The sequence below is a fragment of the Stegastes partitus genome, unplaced genomic scaffold, assembly GCF_000690725.1.
Source record: "Stegastes partitus isolate 25-593 unplaced genomic scaffold, Stegastes_partitus-1.0.2 Scaffold603, whole genome shotgun sequence".
Lineage (NCBI taxonomy): Eukaryota > Metazoa > Chordata > Actinopteri > Pomacentridae > Stegastes > Stegastes partitus.
This window is the reverse complement of record NW_007578334.1, coordinates 192,839-217,128: the sequence shown is the minus strand read 5'-3', so window position 1 is coordinate 217,128 and position 24,290 is coordinate 192,839. Positions and strand designations below refer to the sequence as shown.

Genomic DNA, 24,290 nt, shown 5'->3' with positions numbered 1-24,290 from the left:
TTTGGGAATATCTTTGTTTATGTCATGAAAAACACACAGCTCAGGCGCGAGGTGACAATTCAAAATATAATGGAATAATACACAGTAAAGCACGTTTATTCTCCCATTGATCAACTTTCTCATTTGATATGATCCCTGCTCAGTCAATACACACAGATAAAGGTGTGATTTACTCTCCTGCCCTCTTTTGTCTTGTACAGTTGAAACCAGAAGTTTACATACATTCTATCAAAAGATATAAAACCTTTTTTTTTTCTCACTGTGTGACATTAAATCAGACTAAACGTTTCCTGTTTTAGGTCATTTAGGATTACCAAAATTATTTCTATTTGCTAAATGCCAAAATAATGAGATGGACAGGTTTTTTTATTTCTTACTTCAACATCAGAAGTTTACATCCACTAAGATTACTATGTCTTCAAACTATTTCGGAAAGCCCAGATGATGATGTCATGGCTTTGGAAGCTTTTAATTGAACAACATTTGAGTTAATTGGAGGTACACCTGTGGATGTATTTTAAGGCACACCTCAAACACACTGCTTCCTTTTGTGACAACGTGGGAAAATCTAAATATACAATTTACAGATACCTGAAGGTTCCACGTTCATCTGTTCAAACAATTCTAGCAAGTATTTAACACCATGGGAATGTCCAGCCATCATACTGCTCAGGAAGGAGATGGGTTCTGTGTTTTGGTGTGAAATGTGCGTATCAGCCCCAGAACAAAAGCAGAAGATGTTGTGAAGATTGTGCTGAAGCTGGTAAGAGAATCATTATCCACAGTGAAACCAGTCCTGTACCGACATGGGCTGAAAGGATACTCAGAGAGGAAGAAGACATTACTCCAAAAGAAACATGAAAAAGTCAGATTGCAGTTTGAAGACCCCCACAGGGACAAAGACCTTAATTTCTGGAGACATGTCCTGTGGTCTCTGATGGTTTCAACTGTATGTGTTTCACCAAGACTTCTACTCATGTTCAAAACTTCCATCACATTCAAAATACATCCCACATATATGTGTTTGGTATACGGAAGACAAAAAGTACTGTCAGATATATTGCCATCTGTATAAAAGTAGTTTGCTTCTTTGTTGTTGCACATGTTCTAAATATTTCCTGTGTCCTTTTGCGTAGCCACACCAATAGAGGGGGCAAAAGCATCCCGACAGCACTACAATCTATTACATATCCAGCTTGGTGGTTAGACTAACAATGAGGCATCATAGGCTTTAGACTATGATGTGTTTTGAATTTTGATCTGCAAAATAGCAAATAAGAACAGCTGTAAGTCAAAGGTAGTCGGAAATGAAGTGATAAATGCAATATAGTCCTCTTAAATGTAGTATTAGATAGCATGTCAAGTGATTTCACTCTGTTCCTGGAGCTGAAAATGGATTTTAAACAACACCAACAGCAACAGCAGTGATATTCGCTTTGTCAGATGTGTGTATTTTTGTAGCCTGATGTCTGTACCACCAAAGGTCCAATCTTTTAAATATTTAAGTATAGCTTTAGATATCATTTTCAGTGCATAAAATGTACTAAAAAGTCATCTAATGCCCAGGTTTCTGCAGCTCAGTGTTCAAACACAGTTGCTGGTATTTGACTGCTAATAAATTAATGCCACACTGCCTTCCAGTGGTGATAGAAGGTGCTGCACATGATTTTATGCATGTTGAAGCTTCAACTCATCCTGCTCAGAACTGCTCCTGCATGTGTTTTTACATATTCTGCAAACCCTCAGCTCCCTCAGTATGCTGCACTCAATCTGATCTTCAGTGTCTTCAATAAAGTGGAATAACAGGTAACATCTGCAGGATTGCCATGTTCCTATCCTGAATCTAACTAGTGGCTATATTCACTGCAATCAAGCCTCGATCCAAATCACAGAAATTTATTTGGATGCAAAAGCTGTATTATGCAAGAGAAAGCAACATGAGAGGAGGCATATTTACAAGGAACAATGCACGTTAGTAATCACACATTGGCATGGACAGTGTAAACAGAAATTTACTGTACATTAGAATTGGATGTACTGATGAAAGGCAAGATCAAGGGGGGGAAGATAAAAACCAAGTTATGGCTGTGCTTCCACAATAGGAAGATGTTTAAATCAGTGATGATGTGTAAATCATCCGCCAAACTACAACCAAAATACAGTGACACACCTTCAGTGGTGTCGTTAAAACATGAAAGCACTTAAGTCACTGCGTAGTGTGTTTTGGAACATTGGACATGCTTTATTTCAGAACTTTTCACAATTTATTTAAACATCTCACATATACAAAATAGGTACAATAGACTTTGTGGTGTCATTTTTGAGAGAGAGAGAGGCCGCCTAAAAAACCAGAACTGGATGAAATATGTGCTGTCAGAATGAACACTGGGTGTGGGATTGGAAGAGTAAAAAAAGCCTGAAAAAAAAAAAATGAAACAAAACAAAACCAAAAAGTTTCCAGAAAAAAAATAAAATAAAATAAAACAAAACAAAAAAAAAGACAGACATCAGGTTTAGAATCATTCCACCTGCTTAAAATGGGGGAGTATCAGAGGATGAAGGCAAAACTCCTCAAACGTCAATACAAAGTAATACAGTAAAAGTGGTTTGTTCCACAGCTGCATCTTAGCACCATAGATCTCTGCTTCAAGTAACTGAGCACCTTCCGATATGGGACAAAGCTTGAAGCATTAGAAGTCTTAACATCTCGGTTGTGGACCCAGGTTTTCTCAATAGTATTTTCTTTAGGTACAGGCATGAGGTAGTTTAAACCTTTTTTTCATGGAAATTGTGGTTTTAAACCTCCTCTTTGGAAGATATACAAAGACCACAAAGTGATGCGTACTTTCAGCGTTTTTATTACACTTCTTTTATTTTTTACAAAAGGATGACATGATGTCCCACAACAAGATGTTTTCCCGCGTCCCTTTGGGTTGCTGTATTAATTTGCATTGCACAAACGCTCCGATCAGTCCGTTCAGTCCTCTCCGATAGTTGCCCATCTTAAGCAAGTGGATGCGCAGAGAGAAATCAGCATTCAGTATAAAAAAAACAACACAGAAAGAAGGGCAGAGATTTTGTTTTTTCGTTCTTCCTCTCTTTTTTGGTGTTAATTTATCATGAGTCTATTTATTTGAAACAGACTGGGCCAATGTCCAAACCAAACTCCTGATCAGCTCCACCAATGTCCAAAGGTGCAATGTCGAGGAGGGGCAGGCGATTTGGTTTATTTGTTCTGTACTCAATCACTGTCTTCTTCCAATCACCAGTGTGTCTCTGCAGGAGTAAAGAAAGAAAAGGAGAGATTGAATGTCAGAATAGTGCAGTACAGGCCAGACGATACAAGATGCAAAGCTGTAAGACAGATTAGCTGTGTATTGTTGCTGTAATAATTCTAAACCAAATTATGTCTAACTCATGAGAAAGAATGAAAAATAACAGCGGCGATCAAACAAGGCAACTACAGAAGCAGAAAGCTACTCACAGTGCAGCCGTCCTCCAGCACGGAGAAGGTGAAGCGGCTGTTGCCCTCGGCCCTCAGCTCCACATCGTTGGAGCCCTGGAGCACCACAGCCTTCTTCAGGTTGCCGCTCTCACCATCCATGTAGGCAACGCTGTTCTTGCAGTGGTAGGTGATGTTCTGGCTAGCCTGGTTGGACAGCAGGCGCATGAAGGCGAGCTGGGTGGCCATGCTCTGGGGGCTGAGGGTCTCGTCGTTGTAGGTGAACTGCAAGAAGAACAGCAATCAGTATGTCGTATGAAGCGAATGTTACATTAGCTTATCACATTCGGTGGTGTGCAACTAAAATAAAGCAATGTGCTTCCTCTCTCACCTCAGTACCACCGTTGATGGTCTCTCCGAACCAGACGTGCTTCTTGCCCTCGGTGCTTCTGAACCAGTTCTTGCGGGCGATGCTAGCAGGGTGGGCATAGATGCAGGTCTCGCGGGTGGTGAAGTCGCAGAAGGCCTTGATGGCATCGTTGATGCAGCCCTGGTTGGGGTCAATCCAGTAGAATCCTACAGGGGAGCAAGAAAGGAGAGTCAAACTGATGGGAAGTGTTTTTGTCCTGTTTGAAAGCTCAGCTCAATGAATTACAAGCTCCAAAGACAGATGCATTTTACTAAATGTAGGACCATATTAGCCTCAAGAAAGTATCAGGAAGGGTCGATCTTACCGCTGCTCCATTCGGGGTGGCTGAGCTTGATGTCACGGCAGGTGCGGGCAGGGTTCTTTCTGGATCCCTCAGGGGTGAGCAGGTTGTCGATCTGAGTGTTGAGTGACTTGATGGTGGCATCAACTTCGTAGTCCTTGGCTCTCATGGCGGGCTGATCGGCTCTGTACTCATCATATCCAGAGACATCGTATCCACCACCAGAGGGGCCAGGAGGTCCGGGCAGACCAGGAGCTCCAGGAGGACCCTAAGATGGACAAGACAGTGGATTGGTATACAGATAACAGTTGCAGTTGGATCCTTTGCAGGGAATTGTTTGATGTATACTAGAACTAAACTGCCTTGTCCAAATGACAAAAAACAGTGTTTAGGATAAAGAAGCTGTTGATGCAAAGTCAAACTTACGGCAGGTCCAGAGTATCCAGGGGGTCCACGAGCACCAGGAGAACCCATAGTACCATGGGAACCAGCTCTACCATCCTTACCAGCGGGTCCATGGGGTCCAGCGGGTCCCTGAAGACAAGAATATCATATTTTTATGTAAACTCCTGCACCTTTAAATGTCCACTAGTTGATGCTTCAGTGTTAAAGGTATTCTGTCAAATTTAGAGGGACTGTATGCAAACTTTATCCTGTTACAGTGGAATTTAATTTATTTTTTGTGTCACCTTCTGACATTAAATTAGTTCTCACTTATGGTAAAGTTTTGAAAAGTGTGCAAAATGGCTTCACTGGAACTTTTGCCAATGCAGGCAGAAGAAAGAAAATACAGATATATTGCAAGCAATAAGGATTCTACATACTCTGGGTCCAGCAGGTCCGTTGGGTCCAGCAGCTCCAGTGTCACCGGATGGTCCCTGCAGGAAGAGAAAACACATCACTGAATGAGACTGTAGTGACAGCGCTAACTTTCTCTGTTTGCAACAATTACATCACAGTGCTGTTGCCTGTACTTTTGGATTCCATGTAGGTGTATTAGCATAGATAGCTGTGTATTTATATGCTGTTCATGAATAATGCAGGTGCGCAGCCACTTACAGAAGGTCCAGGCATTCCCTGGAGACCAGGATGTCCACGCAGACCCTTCATGCCTCTCTCTCCCTTGTCACCAGCACCTCCCTTCTCACCACGGGTTCCAGCAGGTCCCTACAACAAACAGAGAAACATGCATGCGTATGGTAGGGGCATCATGTCGCCAGACTCGGATGCACTTATCATTCAAACGTTGAAATGTTGTGTATGTAGAATGTTGGTTTATTTTTATCCATTACATACTGTTCTTTGTGTCATTTCTATGACTATACTTTTTTATTGTACTCACAGCAGCACCTCTGGCTCCAGCGGGACCAACAGGTCCAGCAGGACCTCCTGGGCCCTAGGGACAAGGAAAGACAAGAATAAAAAGGATGAGTGAAACAAACAGAAGACTGTAGATGCATACACCCAGCAAATGATACTGCTTGAAAATGGGAATTTAGTGATTAAAAATATTTACAGCCTCTCCACGGTTTCCAGGTCTTCCAGCACCTCCAGTGGGTCCTGCAGGTCCGGGGGCACCAGCAAGTCCCATGGAACCAGCAGGTCCGGGCTCACCACGATCTCCCTGAACATTGTGGGTAAGCGCACACACAGGTCAGAGCACAGTATATGTTGTGTATTCTGTAAACATACATGGCTTAAGGTGTATCAGAGGACATTACCTTGAATCCAGCAGCACCAGGACGGCCAGGAGGTCCATCATTACCAGGGTTACCCTGTGGATTGCAAAAAAACATTACAGTTTACATTAAAGCTCCTGTTACATCTTCATGTCGTGTTACTGTAACTGTAAATACTGTCAATGGACTAGCCTTGAAAAGTGATTCTCTATGTATGTGTATGTATGTATAGCTTAAGTGAATGATACTGAATCAAGTAACAGTACTTGTACTTGAGTGACGGGGGTATTTTAGTACTCTCTCCACACCTACACATATGTCAGTATTGCACAGGTGGCATGCTGAATCCTTACCTCACGTCCAGCCTCTCCCTGGGGTCCGGTCATACCAGGCATGCCAATGTTGCCAGGGGGACCACGGGCTCCAGGAGGACCAGCGGGTCCAACTCTACCAGGCTCTCCCTGTAGTACGATGCAGAGGAAATCAGTGAGTCAAAGGCTTCAAACTATATGTGGACTAACGGAGTCAAGTCCAGGTAAAGTGGTGATATGCATGCATTGTATTTTTGCATCTTTTGGTTTGACAAGTACTTACCAAAGCACCAGCACCACCAGGTGTACCACGATCTCCTCTAGAACCAGGCAGACCAACGAATCCTTGAAGTCCAAGAGGACCAGAAGCTCCAGGAGCACCAGCAGGACCCTAAACACAAAGACAAAAGACACCATAAGCCACACATCCATGAGCTGATGATTGATAGGTCCACATGAGTACAACAGAAGTCTGAACTCACTTGCATTCATGACCTTTAAAATTGCTCTCAACATTATTACTGCTCCACAGTCTCATAATTTGGCCTGAAAATAAGAGCTTTAACTCACAGGGGGGCCAGACTCTCCAGAAGGTCCCTTATCTCCAGCAGGACCAGGTGGTCCAACCATTCCCTGCTCGCCAGAAGGACCAGCAGGACCAACATCACCACGGAGACCACGAGGTCCATCCTTGCCGGCGGCACCAGCGGGGCCAGGGGGTCCAACAATACCCTGAGCGGGGAAGAGGAAGAGAGTGGGTTAATTCTGAGTGTGTGTGTGCGTAAGTTTTTCAATAATTGTAAATATAGAATAAGTACTCACAGCGGGTCCAGCACCACCAACTCTGCCAGCAGCACCAGGGAAACCAGTCAGACCCTGAGCAGAAACACACACAGTGGTTATACAGCGGTTACCAGTAATACCTGGACAGTGTGTAGGTTTATGTGTGAGTGGGCCTGAGAGTTAACATAAGGATATCTTCTGACCATCCAGAGGTACAATATAAATCAGCATAGAACAGTCATACTTTGATTTCCTTTTTCATTCTTTGTCTTTTAGGCAGACATTTACACAAGGCCAAAAGCAAGCACCGTGTTGGTGAATTTATGGACTCAAGCTGTAAGAAAATTTGTCTTCATTGAGCTTATTTAAACAGCAGTATAACGGTCATCCTTCGATATATTTCTCTGATCATTAGACGTTTAGCAGAGTTTTCAGTTTCAGCTTTTATTCAGTGTATGCACTGGTAGGTTTTACGTGATGTGAAAGGCCTACAGAGCCTATGTGAGAGTGTGACAGAGATGTAATCAGTGTATTTGTATGTTTCAGTACTCACAGAGGGACCAGTGTCTCCACGAGCACCAGCAGGTCCAGAAGGGCCAGAAGGACCCTAGATACCCAGAAAAAGAAATCATTTCATATAAGCATTACTCATATCTCACCAGAGTACATGAAGTAAATTTGTACATTTTTATTAAAGTTCTACTGCAAAGCTGATACTATCTGAAATAACTTTTGATGTCATCCCATTCTGTTATTGGAATAACTGTCTGCTGCTTCCTAAATCATACACTGAGTCTGGTACGGTACATCCATCCTAGCTGGATTAGATTTGCCAAGTGGCAATGCAAAGTGTGTGTTAAAGTGAATGGTACTAACAGCAGGTCCAGACTGTCCAGCGGGTCCAGCAGGGCCAGAGGGGCCAACTTCTCCCTTTCCACCAGAAGGTCCACGCTCTCCTCTTGCACCAGGCTGACCATCAGCACCCTGTAGGGAGGGAGAAGGAGCAGAATTGGGTCAATATCTGGGCAAGCGTGTGTGTGTGTGTGTGTTTTATGTAATTGTTAGTTTATCATTATGCATTGATGAGAATTTTGGGAATTGGAAAGATGTGTGAATGGCAGCATATTTCAGTGTGTGAACTTACAGGGGGTCCAGCGAAGCCAGGAGCTCCAGCGGGGCCAACCTCTCCACGCTCGCCCTGTGGACAACAAGCAGTAGGTCAGACAGACTGCTTATACTAGTACATAAAAGCTCAATGTTTTTGCTAAGGTCTCCATTGATGGAGGTGACATCTATTAATATGAAGGAAGTGATCCACAGTTACTCACAGGGGTTCCACGGGATCCAGCGGGGCCGGCAGGTCCAAAGGAACCACTCTCACCCTGTAGAAGACAACAGGAAATGGTTCATTAACTCAACATTGGTCAATCCATCTACCTATCCATCTGTGTGTTCATACTAACCAACAGCAGTAGAATGTACCATTTTTCCTGTCTGTCAGATTATTTCTGTTCATTTTGGTCAACAGTCAGTTTAAAAAACAAATCAGCTGACATGAATTTCAAAACTCCCTGATATAAATACTACAAATAGTAATCCCTTGTTTGCTAAGTAACTCTGTTGCCTGTTAATGTTTCTTTTGGTCTTGTTGGACGGCCAATATGTGGGCAAAATAGCACTGCAAAAGCTCAACATCACAAATGGCAAAAAACTGAAAATAATCTATATTTGAAATCTGTTAAATTTGGTTTAATGCATTTATTTTATGCTGTAACCACCTCCGTCATCTTACAGTGAGTTGTAGGTGTCATTTTTGTAATGTTACAAAATAGCCATTAGGTGGCAGTGTTGAGGTTGTAGCTTCAGATACGACACTACGTTGGGGGTAATTGCAAATTTTGCCATGTAGGAGTGGGAGAACTGAGGATAAGGAGATGACTTGCTCGGCAATAAAATTACAACAGTGCTTTATTTGTTTTCTTTTGAATGTAGGTCACTGCGACTGGAGTCCGTCTGCCATCTTGAATAATGTTGGTGGCAGCCATTTTTAGGTCACATTAAAAACCAAATGATTTCTGTTGATGTGATATGATACGGGGTGAATCCTTAACCACATCATGTTTGTTAGTCTCTGTCAGTTCAGTTATGTGTTTCTTGATAAATATTACAGTGGCTTACCTTATCTCCATTGGCTCCAGTGGGTCCAGGGGGTCCAGCAGGTCCAGGCATGCCCTAGAAAGACAGAGGAGGGCACACTGATACCATGGCTCTGGTGGGATTGGTGGGATCTGGTGGGATGGCTCTGGGTTACTGATTTTTCATTGTGAAAAATTGATAACGTTGAACTTACACGGGCACCATCTCTGCCACTGTTACCGTCAGGGCCTCTGTGTCCAGGCTCTCCCTGTAGGAGGAGGAGGAGGAAGATGGTGTAAGACAGGCAATGAAAGGAGAAGCATTACATCCCCTCTAAGTGATTTTCAGGTTGTAGATTTTTGAAACTTACCTTCTCTCCCTTGGGTCCAGGAGGACCAGCGGCTCCACGCTCACCAGGCATGCCACCAGCTCCCTGGTGTCCAGGTCCACCAGCAGCTCCAGCGGCACCAGGCTCTCCCTGGAAACAGACAGGACCAACTTTGGTTCATTGTTGCACAAAACACACACTCATCAACATAAACTAACCCTTTTTTTAACTTCACAAAAACTTATCTGCTGTACTAAATCATTGTAACCAGTTTCCCACAGCACAGTCCCCCTTTATCTTACCTTGCCACCATCGGATCCAGGGGCTCCAGCAGGTCCACGGGCTCCCATTGGTCCCTGAGCTCCAGCAGCTCCAGCAGCACCAGGGTTACCACGCTCTCCCTGTAGAAGCACACACACATATATATTTTATTATTTATCTGCACAACTAATCTTCCACCAAAAGACAGGTTTCTAAAATAATTTAATTAATAAATAAATAAATCCTGCATCTTAATAATAGTGAAAAGCTTTCAAGAAAATTTGGATTAATTTAATGAACACAGACCCAAAATGTATAGAGTTTAGAAAGGTTAAGGCTTTACTAGTGTGTGAATCTCTAGTAATACTGCATGGGTTTAGGAAAACAAAGACATGGACAGGTAATCTCACCTTGCCACCAGCAGCTCCGGCAACTCCCTGGTCTCCTGGGATACCCTATTGAGACATGATCGATTGGTTAGAGATGTACTGCACTACTAACAATACGATAGTCTGTAGTTTGACTATGGTAGAAGTGGCTGTTTGTTCACTTACTCTGTCTCCGGCCTTGCCAGCCTCTCCAGCAGGTCCAGCGGGTCCAGGCAGACCCTGCAAATATCAAGACAGAACATCAGCTCCAATGGCATCAGCAGGAAGGCAGTGAAGGAGACAATTTTTTTCTTGACAAAACTAGTCTAGAGAATTGGTGTAGAGGCTTTTGGGTTTGTTTGTTTGTTTGTTTGTTTGTTTGTTTTACCACTTTCTAGCTGCATTTCTCTCTACAATAAGCAAGGAGATTTGTCACAATAAGATCAGTGCATCACATTATATTTGGCTGTGAGAAACACTTGTGTTGTGGTGTGTATGTTTCCTATTCTAACAGTGAATGGCAGCAAGAAAACACAACTACAGCTGCAGCGATCAATTGATTGGTTGTCCACTATTCAATCAATTTGAAACTATTTAGCTTGTTATTCATTTGGTTTTATTGTTATTGTTTTTTTGTTTTTTTTTTTAAAGGAAAAACTCCTTGATTTCAGCTTAAACAGAGAATTAAATATGAATGTTTTCATGTTTTTTTAATCCTCTATGATAGTAACCTGAATCTCTTTGGGCTCAAGACAAAATAAGACATTTTAGTATGCCATCTTGGGCTTTGGAAAACTTGATTTGACATCTGTTTTTTTTACCTTTTCTGACACTTTATAAACCAAATTAATAGAGAAAATGACTGACAAATTAATGAGTAATCAATGCAAGCACAACATTGGCCTAAAGGGCAGTAGAATGATGTTCTTTTTCCCTCTGTAAAACTTGTACAGAGATAGATAAAGGATTCTAACCTGGAAGCCAGGAGCTCCAGAAGCTCCCTGCTCTCCCTTCTCTCCAGGGCCGCCCTATGTCAAGAAAGACAGAGGAGTTATTAGAGTTAAAATGGCAAAGTGATGGTCATTATCACAAAATCATATCAAACATGTTGTTTTTGAATGTTGAGATCCACTCATGTGCTGTATGTCAGGACACTCACAGCAGGTCCAGCGGGGCCAGTGGCTCCATTGTTGCCATCAGGTCCAGGGGCTCCCTAGGCACAAATACAACAATAAGACGCCGTGTAACAACTGACAACAGTGGAGTTCTTCAATGAGGAAATTATATGGATGTTTAGTTTTTCCATATTATTTATTTTATTTTTTTTACTCACTCTCAGTCCAGTGGGTCCAGTGGCTCCCTTGTCTCCAGGCTTGCCAGCCTCACCCTGAGGTAAAAGACAAGGTAAATTCAGGTTGTGGTAAAGTTGTAAAGCAAAAAAGAATGCATTTCTAAATGCTTTTAATAGGTCTTGGTTTATTTGTGCTTACAGAAGGTCCTTTGGGTCCAGGGAAACCAATGTTTCCGGGCTGGCCTCTAGGTCCGGTGGGGCCGGGAGGTCCAGAGCGGCCATCTTGTCCAGCAGGACCCTGGAGTAGGAAACAAAAGGGTACCACAATGAGACCACCATGAATGCATGTATTTCTATGTTAAAATTTATATTGAATTCTGTTGTAGAGCAAAATTCAGGTTTACTCACAGCAGGTCCCTCCTTTCCTGGGGGTCCAGAGCTTCCGGGGCTTCCGGGGAGACCCTGTGTAAAGTAAGCATTGGTTCATCTTTTAGATGTACATACAGTCATTTATTTATACTTTTACAGCTGGCTTCTGGTCACACAACAGTCTGGCACTAAAGCCCGTATAGCATTACTGCTCTAAGCTGGTTAGCCTTTGTGGTGCCTCTGTGATTCTTTATGTACACAAAGATGAGATCTACCACTGTTCAAAGACAGGACAGGAGACTCACCCTGAGACCAGCGGGTCCAGGCTCACCAGCACGGCCAGCATCTCCGGGGGGTCCACGAGGACCACCGGAGCCGGTAGCACCACGAGCACCGGGCATACCCTACAAGAAGGACAGAAGACACAAATTATGAGGAAAAAAATTCACCATGGGATGAAATGTTGGTTGTGTTTGGAAATAAAAGAAGTTTTCTTATTGAATACTTACAATAGGGCCAGTTCTTCCCTCAGCACCAGGCAAACCACGGCTGCCAGGGGCGCCCTAGAGGAGACACGCAGGCATTAATGGCTGATCTCGGTAACATGGCTCTGGATTTGATATATGTATGGGTGAAACATGACTGTAAAGATGGCGGTCTGGTACTTACTCTAGCTCCACGGTTTCCAGCAGGGCCAGTAGCACCAAGCTCACCAGAAGGTCCTCTCTTGCCCTCCTCACCCTGAGATCCAGGGGCTCCCTGAGGTCCAGCGTTACCCTGTGGGAGGCAACAGAGGTGTTGATGGCAACGGTCATAAACTGTGTCTGCAAAAGTTTTCAGAGGTGAAAATTTTAAGGAATGAACACGATCAGGATGTGAACTTACAGGCTCTCCTTTGGGTCCACCATCTCCCTTAACACCCTGAGCACCAGGATCTCCCTATAATAGATACAGAGAAACAGATGCAATTAATCAGACGAGCAATCATCTGTGATAGCATGGTGCATGTATGCACAGTGTATGCATTGCTTCCAAGTGTTAACAGGATTGTGTTGCTTGTATACTCACAGCAAGGCCTCTAGGTCCAGTAGCACCCTGAGGTCCCTGGGGTCCAGGTCCTCCTCTTGGTCCAGGGAAGCCAGGAGCTCCAGCAACTCCGGGGGTACCCTAAACAACAGCCATAACAGCCAGGTCAGCATTGTGTCATGTCACCTTTCTGACCATATTTTACATCAAAATTAAATTTGCTTCCTTTTATCAGCGTATTTAAATCATATTCTGTGATTGAAACAACCTGATTCTGTGTTGTAGATATGGATCACAGATTGTTGTAACCTCTACGTGACACTAAATAACCTTTCACCTATGTGTTTCTGGTAAAATTAGAATACTTACAGCAGCTCCCTTGGCTCCGTTCAGGCCATTAGCACCAGGGTTACCCTAGAAGGAAAGCACAAGAAATTAGGGACTCTCATCAAAACAAATAAAAAAACTAAAGACACTGCAACAAATTTGACTTTCTAGAAACATAAAATCTTACTGTGAAACAATATATTTGTATATCACTGCTTTTGAAATGACAGTTGAAGAATTTTGCGAAATATTAATATAATTTATCGCTAAAAGTTAACATCCCAGAGTTTCAGAATTGATTCATCTAGTCTGGAACATCACAACACAACAATCTTTTTAAAAAATCAACCTCAAATCAAAGGTACACAGGCAACACAAGGACTAATAACAGTTTCAGGCCTGCTTACAGCTGTCAAGAAAAATAGCAACATCTTTGTATACTTACAGGAGGACCAACGGGGCCAACAGCACCATTGGGTCCAGGCTCTCCTCTAGATCCCTGAGGTCCGCTAGGGCCAGTAGCTCCAGCAGGTCCAATCTCTCCCTGTCAATGACAGAATCATATCCACAGTCAAGCAATGTGTCAGTGTTACCTCGAGGTTATTGGTGCTGCCCTTAGATCACATTGGTTGTCCTAATGCTGCTCTGTCTGTGTCTTTGTTTTGGTTTGTATTTAAGTAGACAGATAATAATTAGAATCTGAGATGTTGAAATGAAAGTTCTTTTAATGACAAAAATCAGTTCAGGGTTACTGGAGCTCTTACATATGCCATTAATTCCCTTGGGGATACTGTGTGAGAAGACATCGGGATGGGTTTAGATTTCAGGCCGATGCCTAGACTGTATGTCAATAAGAACCGTCTCTTGTTGGGATCCTAAGCATGAATCTCTCTGGGAGGATATGGAACAGGAATCAGCATCATGCCTACCTTGGGTCCGGGGCCACCGGGGAAACCTGGGGGACCAGCAGCACCGAGGGGACCCTGGATGAAGGAAGAGCAGATGGGGTGTTAAAAAACATGATATACAGGTCAAAGTTCATGATAAAGTCAAAGTCTGACATGGGTGCTGCTCTAACTGCAGTTATACTCACAGGACAGGATACATCATGATTCATTATATCAGTCAAATTGTGTATCTTTGGTGTTTAAAGGGCAGACACTCACAGCAGGGCCAGCGGGTCCAACGTTGCCATCAGCACCACGAGCACCAGCGGGGCCAGCAGGGCCAGCACGACCTCTCTCACCAGGCAGACCACGAGATCCCTGAAGGCAAGACATAAGACATTATCTTTACTGCATGTAGGTGGCTAAAAGCAAGAAAAATGAGTTTAAATACATCCAACTTGGCAGTAACAAAAGAGTATATATCTGTTCTAAGTTTACATAATATACTGTATTGCCATCATTTGACACTGGCTGAACATGCTGATGATTGATGGGAACCATCAAAAGAAACTAAGTAAGATGGTTTTGTGCTTGAAAAGTGAATGTTGAGCTTAATCTTAAACTTACAGCCAGTCCAGGACTTCCAGCAGCTCCGTGGGCACCAGACTCACCCTATAGGAGAGACAGGAAAAGGGCTTGATGAGGTATCTGGGCATGTTGCAAGGTTATAGGTCAGCAGGTCAAAGAGTTGTTGATGCAGTCATGGGGATGTTAGAAGATGCTTTACCTTCTGGCCAGCGGCACCAGGCTCTCCCTTGCGTCCATCCAGACCAGTGTAACCCTGAAACACAGAGGCACAAAGAGGTCACATTTAAGGGCAATAGGTGACAATAAAATTTTAAATATGGTGGTGAACTGCTCCAGAGATGAATAAATGGATTAAGAGGAATTGATATTATGTGTAAACAATGCAGGTTTTCAAGGTAGTTAGTTTGTGGGTAGGCAAGAAATGTGTTTGTTTGACTTCTGTTAATAGGTCATGTGGCAGGGGAATCCTTAAAAGCGTCATATCAGGAATCTTCAAATCAGGCTGTAACAAATATGGAGGACACCTTTACTTCTTAAAAGCCTCAAAGATGTCAGAGGTTAAGTTTTCTGGAAATCCAGTCGTTTCCAACCAAAAATGTGGGCTTCTTTGCCAGCCTTCAGGACGTGTGGTTTGCTCAGGAAGCAGGAAGTTAGCTCCACAATTGCTCCCAGTGGTGATCATTATGGGGTACGCTTAAATCCATTTTCTACACAGCACAAGTGTGTCTCTTCCTCTACTGTGTTCTGATCTGGAGCCATTTATTTTCAGATCAGTGGAAGTGAAGCGAGCAGGTAAAGTTGAGGTCAAGCAGAGATAAAGATCGACACTCACTCTGTGTCCCTTCATTCCTGGAAGTCCAGGGGTTCCGGGGAATCCACGAGCACCCTGCAGATCAAAAAGAGGAAATATTACTTAGACATGTTCCACATTTGCAACACAAAGTATATCAGTTTGTGGTATCGGTGCCATTCTCCATGTTTTGGTGCAGGACTCTTACCTGAGTGCCAGGGGTACCTCTGTCTCCGGGCTTGCCAGGTCTGCCGTTGTTACCCTGTGAGTCAGCAAAACATATTTAAGAAACTGCATCAGCAACTCAAAATAATTCCCATAAAGCAGAGAAAAAAGTTATTTCACACATGACCAAAAGCAGTCTTTTAAAAGGTGCTTGTAAAATGTGTACGTACGTCCTCTCCAGCTTTGCCAGGAGGTCCAGGGGGGCCACGAGCACCAACAGGGCCCTGGGAAAGAAAACAAGAACATGAGAGTTGAACTATCAAGGCGTCATCAACTGAACAAGATCCCAAATCATTCAATGATAAACCGAAGAGCTGTGAATATTTTAGAGGATGATCTTACAGTCTGTCCGGGCTCTCCGGGCTCACCAGCATGTCCGGTGTGTCCCTGAGGTCCCTGTTGAATGAGAGAAGGCACAGAAATCAGTAACGATGCAAAGAGAATAAAAACAGACGATTATGTAGGGTGTGGTTTAGCGGGTGTTTGCACTTACAGGGGGTCCAGGAGGTCCGGGAGGGCCTCTAGCACCCATCATACCCTGAGGAGGAGAAATAAGTTAACAATCAACCATCAGATGGACCAGTAGGGAAATGTGTGTTATGGTTTTCTAAACATTGTTGTATATTTATGTGCATGTGGTGTTGTGTTGGGAGAAAGAGAGGGGCCCTCACCATGGGTCCTGGGCCGGGATCAGGGGCTTTTGCACCATCATACTGAGCAGCAAAGTTCTGTCAGAAAGAAAAAAATAAACCACAGATCAATCACACTGACTAATATATGTTTGAACACTGATAAATTAGTGATAAACAGTATATCCGAACTATAAGACAAGTAAAACATTCTCCTGATTCAGAGGCTGTAAATAGCTAATCATTGTGTTCCAGCAGTCCAAATGTGTGTCAAAATAAGCGATCACATTTAAAACTTTCTGTAGCAAATTTCGTGGCCATTAAACAGGTTTTTGGAGTTTGTAGACTTCAAATAGTACACTAGTGACCTTATTTTATATCATGCATGCGCTATGCTATCACGAGGCCTTAAGATGAAATGGGTAAAGGCCCAAAGGTCAAAGGTCGTATGGTTATTGCATCACAAGGTCAGCTGGGGTCAATAAATAAAACCAGACGTGTCTTTTATGGAACTTGTCAGTGTGACACAGCAGGATGCCAAATATGAGTGAAATTCACAAACCCAGATGTTTTTCAGCTTCGTACAGCACAGTTTGCATCATAAGAAGCATTTTACAGCCGATACACACACAGCCAGTCCCCACCTCAATATTTCCGGACCACATTTGCAATAAACACCGTCAATGCAGGCTGCCTATTTTTGCAAGTTTAAACAGTGGACTTACTCCTCCTCCGAGTCCAGGGGGACCAGGGGGGCCAGGGGGGCCAGGGAGTCCAGGTTTGCCATCTTTTCCATTAGGGCCCTGAGGACCCTGTAAAACACAGACGATATCGGTGTTATTAAACGATCGGCAGCTTATACTTGAGGATGCAGCCTGTGTAATTCGCAGGAAAGTCTAATCTGCTGCTCAGATTCTTGCCCATAAATGAATCAAAACATTGTAGATGGACAAATAAATATGTAAAGCTGTTGTAGCAAATCAAGTGTTTCTAAGATTAAATAAGTGGGATTGATTTCAGAAATTAAAAAAAACAAAAACAAAACATAAAAAATAAGAAAATGAATCAAATAAGCATCATTGACATCATCTATCATATCTATGAACATTATTACATGTTATCAGGAAGGGCTAAGACCAGAGCTAATGGCGATGTAAACAAAGGGGTGTGGCCTACTGAGGTTAAAAGGTCAGATGATGTCAACAAACACTTTGCCAAAGACACTTTATACATATCATATGATCAAAATCTTAAATTACACATTGGCTTGTTTGATTAAAGGCAGCAGAGTTTCTCTTCAGCTTACCCTGTCACCTCGAGGTCCTTTGTCTCCTCTGGGACCCTGCGGCACAAAAATCACCCAGTCAGACCAAAAACACGGAGCAGATGGCTCAGTTTATTGCTTTAGCAGTGTATCAGCTCCAAACTATTCCTCTAGCAACACAGGCCACTACATCTAACCTAAACCACACTGAATGTAGCTGAGACAGAATGAAAAATCAGATTTGAATTATTTTAAAATGATGTGTTATTATCAGTAAAATGTGTAAATAAACCAACTTGACCTCACAGTAAAAGGGCAAGAAAGTTAAAACACATTTCAGACCAAACATCATAAAGATGCTGTTTGATGTATTCCAATCCTAACTATGCTCCATGTGTCTGATATGTCACACTCTAGGTGCTAAATGACATATAAGAACAACATTAAGAGCTCACCTTGACGCGTCCCTAAACAGAAAAGAAGATAAATAAATGTAAGATTTATTTATTCAGTCTTTCCAGGGTTTCGCACATGATTTCACGTACAGGCTGCATAAAGCATTCAGCTTGTTGCTTTGTTTTCTTGTGCGTAAGCGTCACGATGAGTGGCCATTTGTAAAAAATACAACAAAAGACATGCAGAAATACCGTGACAATGACACATAAATCATGCTTGTGCAGATGTAGGAATAAATACGAGAACAGAGCAGAGCAATGTGCATGTTGTAATGTAACTGATCGACAAGTGCACAGAGATGCTGAGAGGCAACATAAAGCTTCCCAAACCAGACTCAACAATCCCTCAGCAGTATTAGTCCAAGAATGGAATAAATGAAATGTTACCGGAACCAAATATTGCACCTTAAAAAACAAAATGCTGGTGCTGAAGCTGCATACACCATGCTGACAGGTGCATCATTTTATGCGATCTCAAATATGAGCAGAGTTAATTAAATAAAGGAGATTCAGGTGCTATTTTCTTATATTACACTAATCAATGAAGTGTAATAATCTTCTAATATTACTTTTATCAAAGCTGGGTATGTGAGCTTTAACTCACTGGTCTGAGATCAGTGTTTTATTCCTAAATCAAACTCAGATCAAGGAGCAGAGGAAGACTCCAAACTGATCCAAAGCCAGCTGTTAGGGGGCAAACCTCCCTCTGCCCCCTCTCTGAGGTCCTCAGAAAGGATCCTTTGTACCAGGCCCCATGGGTGCCTCAGCTCTGCGGTTTTAGCTTTCATTGACACAAACTTTAGCCAATAGGACCCTCACCTATTCATGCACAGGAAGGGAGAAAACTGCAAAGAAATAACTTGGTTGAGAGGTAGAAATTCCTAAATGAAATGCTCTGCCATAGCTGAGATTGCTCTCGTGGTCAAGAGTGACCAAGACCCTCTTTCCACTGGATGTTTTACAGGTTTCGGAAGAAGAAAGGCAAAGTGACAAGGTAAAGCTATCTTTAAGATGTTTTCATGGTAGCATGCATGTGTACTAACCGAGTCTGTGGCGTCGCGGAGATGATGGGGAGGAAGAGGCAGGAGAGGAGGGCAGGGAGACAAAAGGGAATACTCCGTTAGAACATTATAAGCATTTTTAGGGCAAAACCTGAAAAAGAAACAAAGTCATTTCCATCCATCTATATTGTTGTTTCAATGTGTTAACCTCTTTTTCAAGGGTTATAGTTTCCTCTGCATGACCAAAAACGCCAGTGGGAGCAAACATGATGGCCGCAAAGTGACAGCTTTCTGCAGACCTCAGACTGCATGTGTTCTTATAGGACAATGAAAATGTTTAAGCTGAAACATCTGAAACAAACTGCAGAGAACATTTAATGTGAAATACCAGGTTGGGCTTTTTTTTTGTGTATTCTTGTGGCCTTAACTTTCACATAAAGCAAACCTACTACACCGGGACTATCCTGAATCTGGAAATGTTGAATGAATTCTTCAGTTGCATCTAAAACTATTTCCACATGTTTACTTGCTAACATCCTGCTCGCTCTGCAACATGTCTCAGCCCAGATTTAAGTGTAGCTGAGGGCCATGTCTGCACAGTTTGTGAATCATAGCAAACCTCTTTAAACTGTCTAGCTGTGTAATGAATGCGAATCTCAGCATTACAGCATTCCAGATATCAAGGCTCCGGCTGCTAACAGGCCTGAGCAGGTAGTTGATGCCCTTGGGACAGGCATAGTTGGGCTGCTACTGCAAACAAGAACTACATCAGTTGTGACGTGGAAGTAGGGCGCCTCATTGATGTTGCTTTAGCTGGATTAATGTTGAAAAAGTGGATGTTGTTTTAAAAACGGACAGTCTAATCACTGCATTGCTCATTGGTGGCTGACGTTTGTATCTTTCATCTACTCTGTGCTGCAGGTGAACATCAGCTGCCCTCTTTGGACCAGCTGGTCGTGGTTCAGTTTGGCACAGCCGAGACCTCCCCATGAACTCTGCGTCCAATCTAGACCACAAGGTGGCGCTGTTGGGGGCTCAAACTGAGGTAAAAATATTTATTTTGCTACTTCATGCAATATACGAATGTAAAAGTTGAGATACTTGAATTAAAACGCCTATCTTGCAAGCTTATATTAAAATTGTTCTCTAGTTTGACGTATATCCAGCTACACTTGCAATAACTTTACCAAAACTCACACACAAGGCTATTTCAAAGACTTAGGAATATTGAGATATGTTTCAGTGGAATTTAGTGTCACTCCTGCTTTAGCTTTGATAAAAGTTTGGTCTGGTTAGGAGGGAAAATTCAAATTGGTGCCAAGTAGATGTTTGCACCCACGGCCACCAGGGGGAGACATTGCAGTTTCCTATAATAAAGCTTCATTCCCTGGACGTCTGGATGGAACAATGTGTACAACGCCCCACAAAGCTTTTCATCCTACTTCTAAAAGAAAATCCACATTTGGCCTATTTTCATAACTCCACATGCATTAAAAGTTTTGAAAAGACACTACGCCGCCTACTTAAACGTCTCTTTCAAAGTGAGAAAACTTTTTTTTTTTTTTCTTTCAGCAGAGAAACGTCTCCCTCTCGGAAACTAATCAAATCATGATAATTGTATCCTTGGAAAAAAAAAAAGAAAAAAAAAAAAAAAAGAATTGAAGAATCCTCTGCATGAGCTCAATCCGTTTTGAGTTTTATTCGGCAGTGCTTAGAGCTGTCTTCAGGTTGATGTAAGTCCCAAACAAAAGCCAAAAGCGCAAGATCCTCAAGCAGTGGGACCCGAAAAAATATCCATCACTGAGAAAAAAAAGCAGATATTCAAACTTACATTGACATGATGCTAGGTATGAAGTTACTGCAAGCAGCAACAGAATCCGGGTATCCACAAAGCTGAGCATGTCTACGCAGACATGCAGACTCCTTGTGCTGCTGAGCCCCTGTTTTTAAACCACCTTCAAGCAGGCATACAGTTGTGGTGACGCGAGTAACTCCAAACTAAGCAGAAACCTGCTGCCGTGATGCTAGAATAATAAAGTTCTATCAGGCCTATTTATATGGCAGGAGGGTCCCTGGTCTGCGTGTCAAAAGTCAGCCCACCGGCCAATGAGAGAAGAGAAACCCAATCTGACTCCCATCCCTCCGCAGCTCGGAGTCAGTCATGTGGTCCTGCATCTCCCTGCCTCCTCTGCACCAGAACCCGTTTGGCAAAGCTTTGGCGATGATGACGAGTGCAACGTTTTAATTAGATCCATTCTTTTTGAGGACGTGGACAGCGTCGAGGTTTAAAAGAGAGAAGAAGGCCTACGTTTTTTCCCTTTTTACGGGTTGCAGTGAATCCGGAGTGTCAGTACTGAGACACGGGCGCCGGGCATTCAACCTCGCGCGCAGCTTGGGTTTGTGCGTAAAATGTGCCCGTTTTGCTGTACATTTTTCGGGCATCATCTGGCACCGTGTGGACCTGGGTCCTTTTTCTTCTGCGTCGGATTTTAGGGAGAAAAAAGACAAACTTAATTTAGGATTATCTATTTAGTTGTTGATGATGTAGCCTATCGGAGTTTATTTGGATTGGACTTATATTGTGCCGTTTTTACGCACTGATTTATGGAGACAATATGATACCTGAGCCTTCATTTTAAACGCTTTAGAAGGCTTTCTAGTGACAACTTTTCTATTTTGTGTTATGTGTGACTAAAACAAAGCAGATTTGTGTTATTTTCCACACAAGCTCAGAACACAAGCATTTCCAAACTATTCCCACTGCGTTTTCCAAATAAATGTGTTTCCTTTCCTAAATCTGGACTTTCTGTAAAAGTTCCAAACACTTCACATCTGTCAGAGTTGCTGGATTTATAATAAACCAAAATCGCTTAAGCATTTACTCAGCGAAAGATTATCAGTGGAATGCAGCGGTTCACATAAAATGCACAAACACTGCCGGAGCTTCAGACTGACAAAAGGCAGGTGTGAGGAGAGATCTAGTTTCAACCTCTCTCTCTTCTCTCTCTGAGCACCTCTTACCTGCCCACATGACCAGACATGTCATCCACTCTACTACTGCTCCAGCAACTCTCAGCCTGGCCCTCATGCTGCCATATATCACACACTCACAATCCATTTTAGTGATCAAAGTGCACAACATTAACACATTGCTATGATAAGTTATGGCCAAATGCAGACATAAATTTAAGCTCTAACCACCATAAATTCTTTGAACATCCGCGAATAAGACACCAACAGACAATATATGCACCATATGTGAAGTTTAATTCATCTTTGTGGCACAGTTTGGGCAGCCGTGCATCTTAGCATGTAAGAGTTTGAGGAGTAATCCAGTGTAGTCACTTCATAAAAGATTATTATCCTATTCTGTGCCCTTTCAGGAGACTCCTTGAAACAAAAAGGCTCATTCTGTTGAGTGTGGATGGACGCTTTATTGGGTTTTTATTCTGTATGCAGTGAACGCTACGTGTACTGCAGCCACTGGTGATGTGTGTCTAAAAGATTAAAATTCATTCTAAAGCTCCTTTTGTGCAGCAAACTGTATTAAAAGCACGTCTTAGTGTCACTCAGAATGAGTCCTGAGACATTATAGGGGTTGCCAGGTTACATCCTGGTTCAGTTACAGTCTACTCATCTATCCCAAATAACAGCACAGCTCTTCCTTTCCTCCTACCCATGAGCAAGCCTGTTATCTTTCCTCCCCCCCGCCGCACCAGAAAAATAAAAAAAAAACTAATTGGTGGACCCTCTCCGACAACTTCACCTCAAGTCTTCCCCGAGTCAAACTAGAGAGACAGAAAGTCAGAGGAGAAAAAAAAGAAGAAGAGGTGGAGCGAGAGAGATGAAATGTGTTTTAAAGATGGCACAGCTCCCACTCACTGCACAGTTACATTCTCATGTTTGCTGAGGAGCCGAAGCCTTGAAGTAGCTGGAGGAGAGACAGGCGGCGGAGGGAATCAAAGATGGCTGCGAAGCTCCACATCATCAGCCTTTTTTCTCTCTGTTCAACCAGATTCCACATCAAACGCTCAATTATGTGTTATCCTAGCAAATAGCTGCACTGTGTAGACTTTCAAAAACAGGATTACTTTTTAAAACATTTCATAGAAGATTACAAAAAAAGAAAAAAGGAAAATCCATCATGTTTATGAAGATTAAAGGTAGTGGATGGGGCAGCAGGCAAACGGTGCGGAAAATGCGAAACATTTTTTTGATAAAATGACAAAACCAATTTCATTTAAAATGGTCTTTCATGATAGGAAATCTTCCAGGGACTGTGTACACATATTTTAATTGTTTGGGGCACCAACACTCTTTTCCTTAAGAATGTGAGAGTGTCTTGTTGGTGAAGACGTATCACTGGCAGCAGACAGTCATTAAGGTTACCACACCTTACACTCTGGAAGTGATTCAAGTGTTTATTCAGACATGTTTCTGTGCGCTTCGAGGTAAAGAAAAAAAGCTTTAGTCGAATGTGGTGACCAAAGAACTCCCTGCCCTCAAAAATCATTAGTCATGCTTTTTATTCACGGCAGATGCCTCAGCAGCAAAGAGTAAATGTAAAATCAGCTAAATTAAAATCAAGTTAACTCAATTCCTTTAAGGTTCTTATTGTAAAAAAATCTTCAGCCATTTTGAACCTGATGTCTTTAGCTCTTCTCCTCTGCTGACTCCCACAGTGCTGCCAGCTGGGCCTGCAGACGGATTCCTCCAGATGTGCTTCGCTCTGATTGGCTCCCTGAGCTGTTTCCTCACTGGCCTCGATCACCCTGTGTCATATTTCAGCTTTGATACAGAGGTAGGTGCTAAGGCTTCTGGGTGAACCGCATCTCGACTGTCCACCTGTCAGCCAGCAGCACGTAACCACTCAGACTAGTTTGAAGCAAGATTTAGTTAACTTGTTCAGTCACAGCTATGAATCACAGAAAAGACATGAAGCAAGGCATCAAACGCATCTACTGAATGTTAGTGTCTTTGATTGCAAAAGATTTCAGCGTACAGATGTTCTGCGCAGGATTACTCTATAATCTAGGAAATCCAACATGCCACAGTGAAATTTCAGGTGTATCCTTCGACATTATCCATAAATCCGAGGCTCAGATAGACGTGGAACAGTTTTACATGAGAAAGCTTAAAGGTTACACATTATAAAACGCTGCTGGAGTTACAAGGACATACTGACAAAGTGTTTCAACTCTTTAAAAGAGCGATGTGCCTCACCACAAATATAAAATATCAACAAAAACATCCTAAGCTCCTGGGAAGAAGCAATCCTACCTTGGTGATGTCTTAATATCAGATTTAGTCCTTGGAAATGACTCAAGGATCTCAAACTCTACTTTGAAGGGATATTTTTTTTTCCTTTTTGTTCAATAGATGGCCATTTAACAAACAAACAAAAAAAAAAGCGGTGGTTC

The 24,290-nt window shown here is 42.6% G+C and overlaps 1 protein-coding gene across 3 annotated transcripts; it reads right to left on the bottom strand.

Moving 5' to 3' along the window:
• Positions 1-2,217: 2,217 nt before the first annotated feature.
• col1a2 (collagen, type I, alpha 2) lies at positions 2,218-20,898 on the bottom strand. Of its 3 annotated transcripts, XM_008289276.1 has the most exons (51): positions 20,702-20,898; positions 18,913-18,917; positions 17,870-17,881; positions 17,457-17,492; positions 16,876-16,962; positions 16,193-16,249; positions 16,015-16,059; positions 15,864-15,917; positions 15,692-15,745; positions 15,505-15,558; positions 15,339-15,392; positions 14,706-14,759; positions 14,546-14,590; positions 14,198-14,296; positions 13,961-14,014; positions 13,477-13,575; positions 13,074-13,118; positions 12,747-12,845; positions 12,564-12,617; positions 12,348-12,455; positions 12,188-12,241; positions 11,984-12,082; positions 11,718-11,771; positions 11,509-11,607; positions 11,352-11,405; positions 11,178-11,231; positions 10,993-11,046; positions 10,205-10,258; positions 10,061-10,105; positions 9,692-9,790; positions 9,432-9,539; positions 9,276-9,329; positions 9,104-9,157; positions 8,254-8,307; positions 8,070-8,123; positions 7,802-7,909; positions 7,479-7,532; positions 6,965-7,018; positions 6,713-6,874; positions 6,426-6,533; positions 6,185-6,292; positions 5,874-5,927; positions 5,669-5,776; positions 5,495-5,548; positions 5,212-5,319; positions 4,977-5,030; positions 4,579-4,686; positions 4,177-4,420; positions 3,834-4,018; positions 3,485-3,727; positions 2,218-3,276 (listed from the first exon to the last, which is right to left on the bottom strand). In XM_008289276.1, exons 1-51 carry the CDS (start codon positions 20,769-20,771, stop codon positions 3,130-3,132), a joined length of 4,074 nt encoding a protein of 1,357 aa, XP_008287498.1. In that variant the 5' UTR covers positions 20,772-20,898; the 3' UTR covers positions 2,218-3,129. The 3 variants fall into 3 exon arrangements, with proteins under 3 accessions (XP_008287498.1, XP_008287500.1, XP_008287499.1); XM_008289278.1 differs by lacking the exon at positions 9,692-9,790; XM_008289277.1 differs by lacking the exon at positions 17,870-17,881.
• Between the last annotated feature and the right edge of the window lie 3,392 nt (positions 20,899-24,290).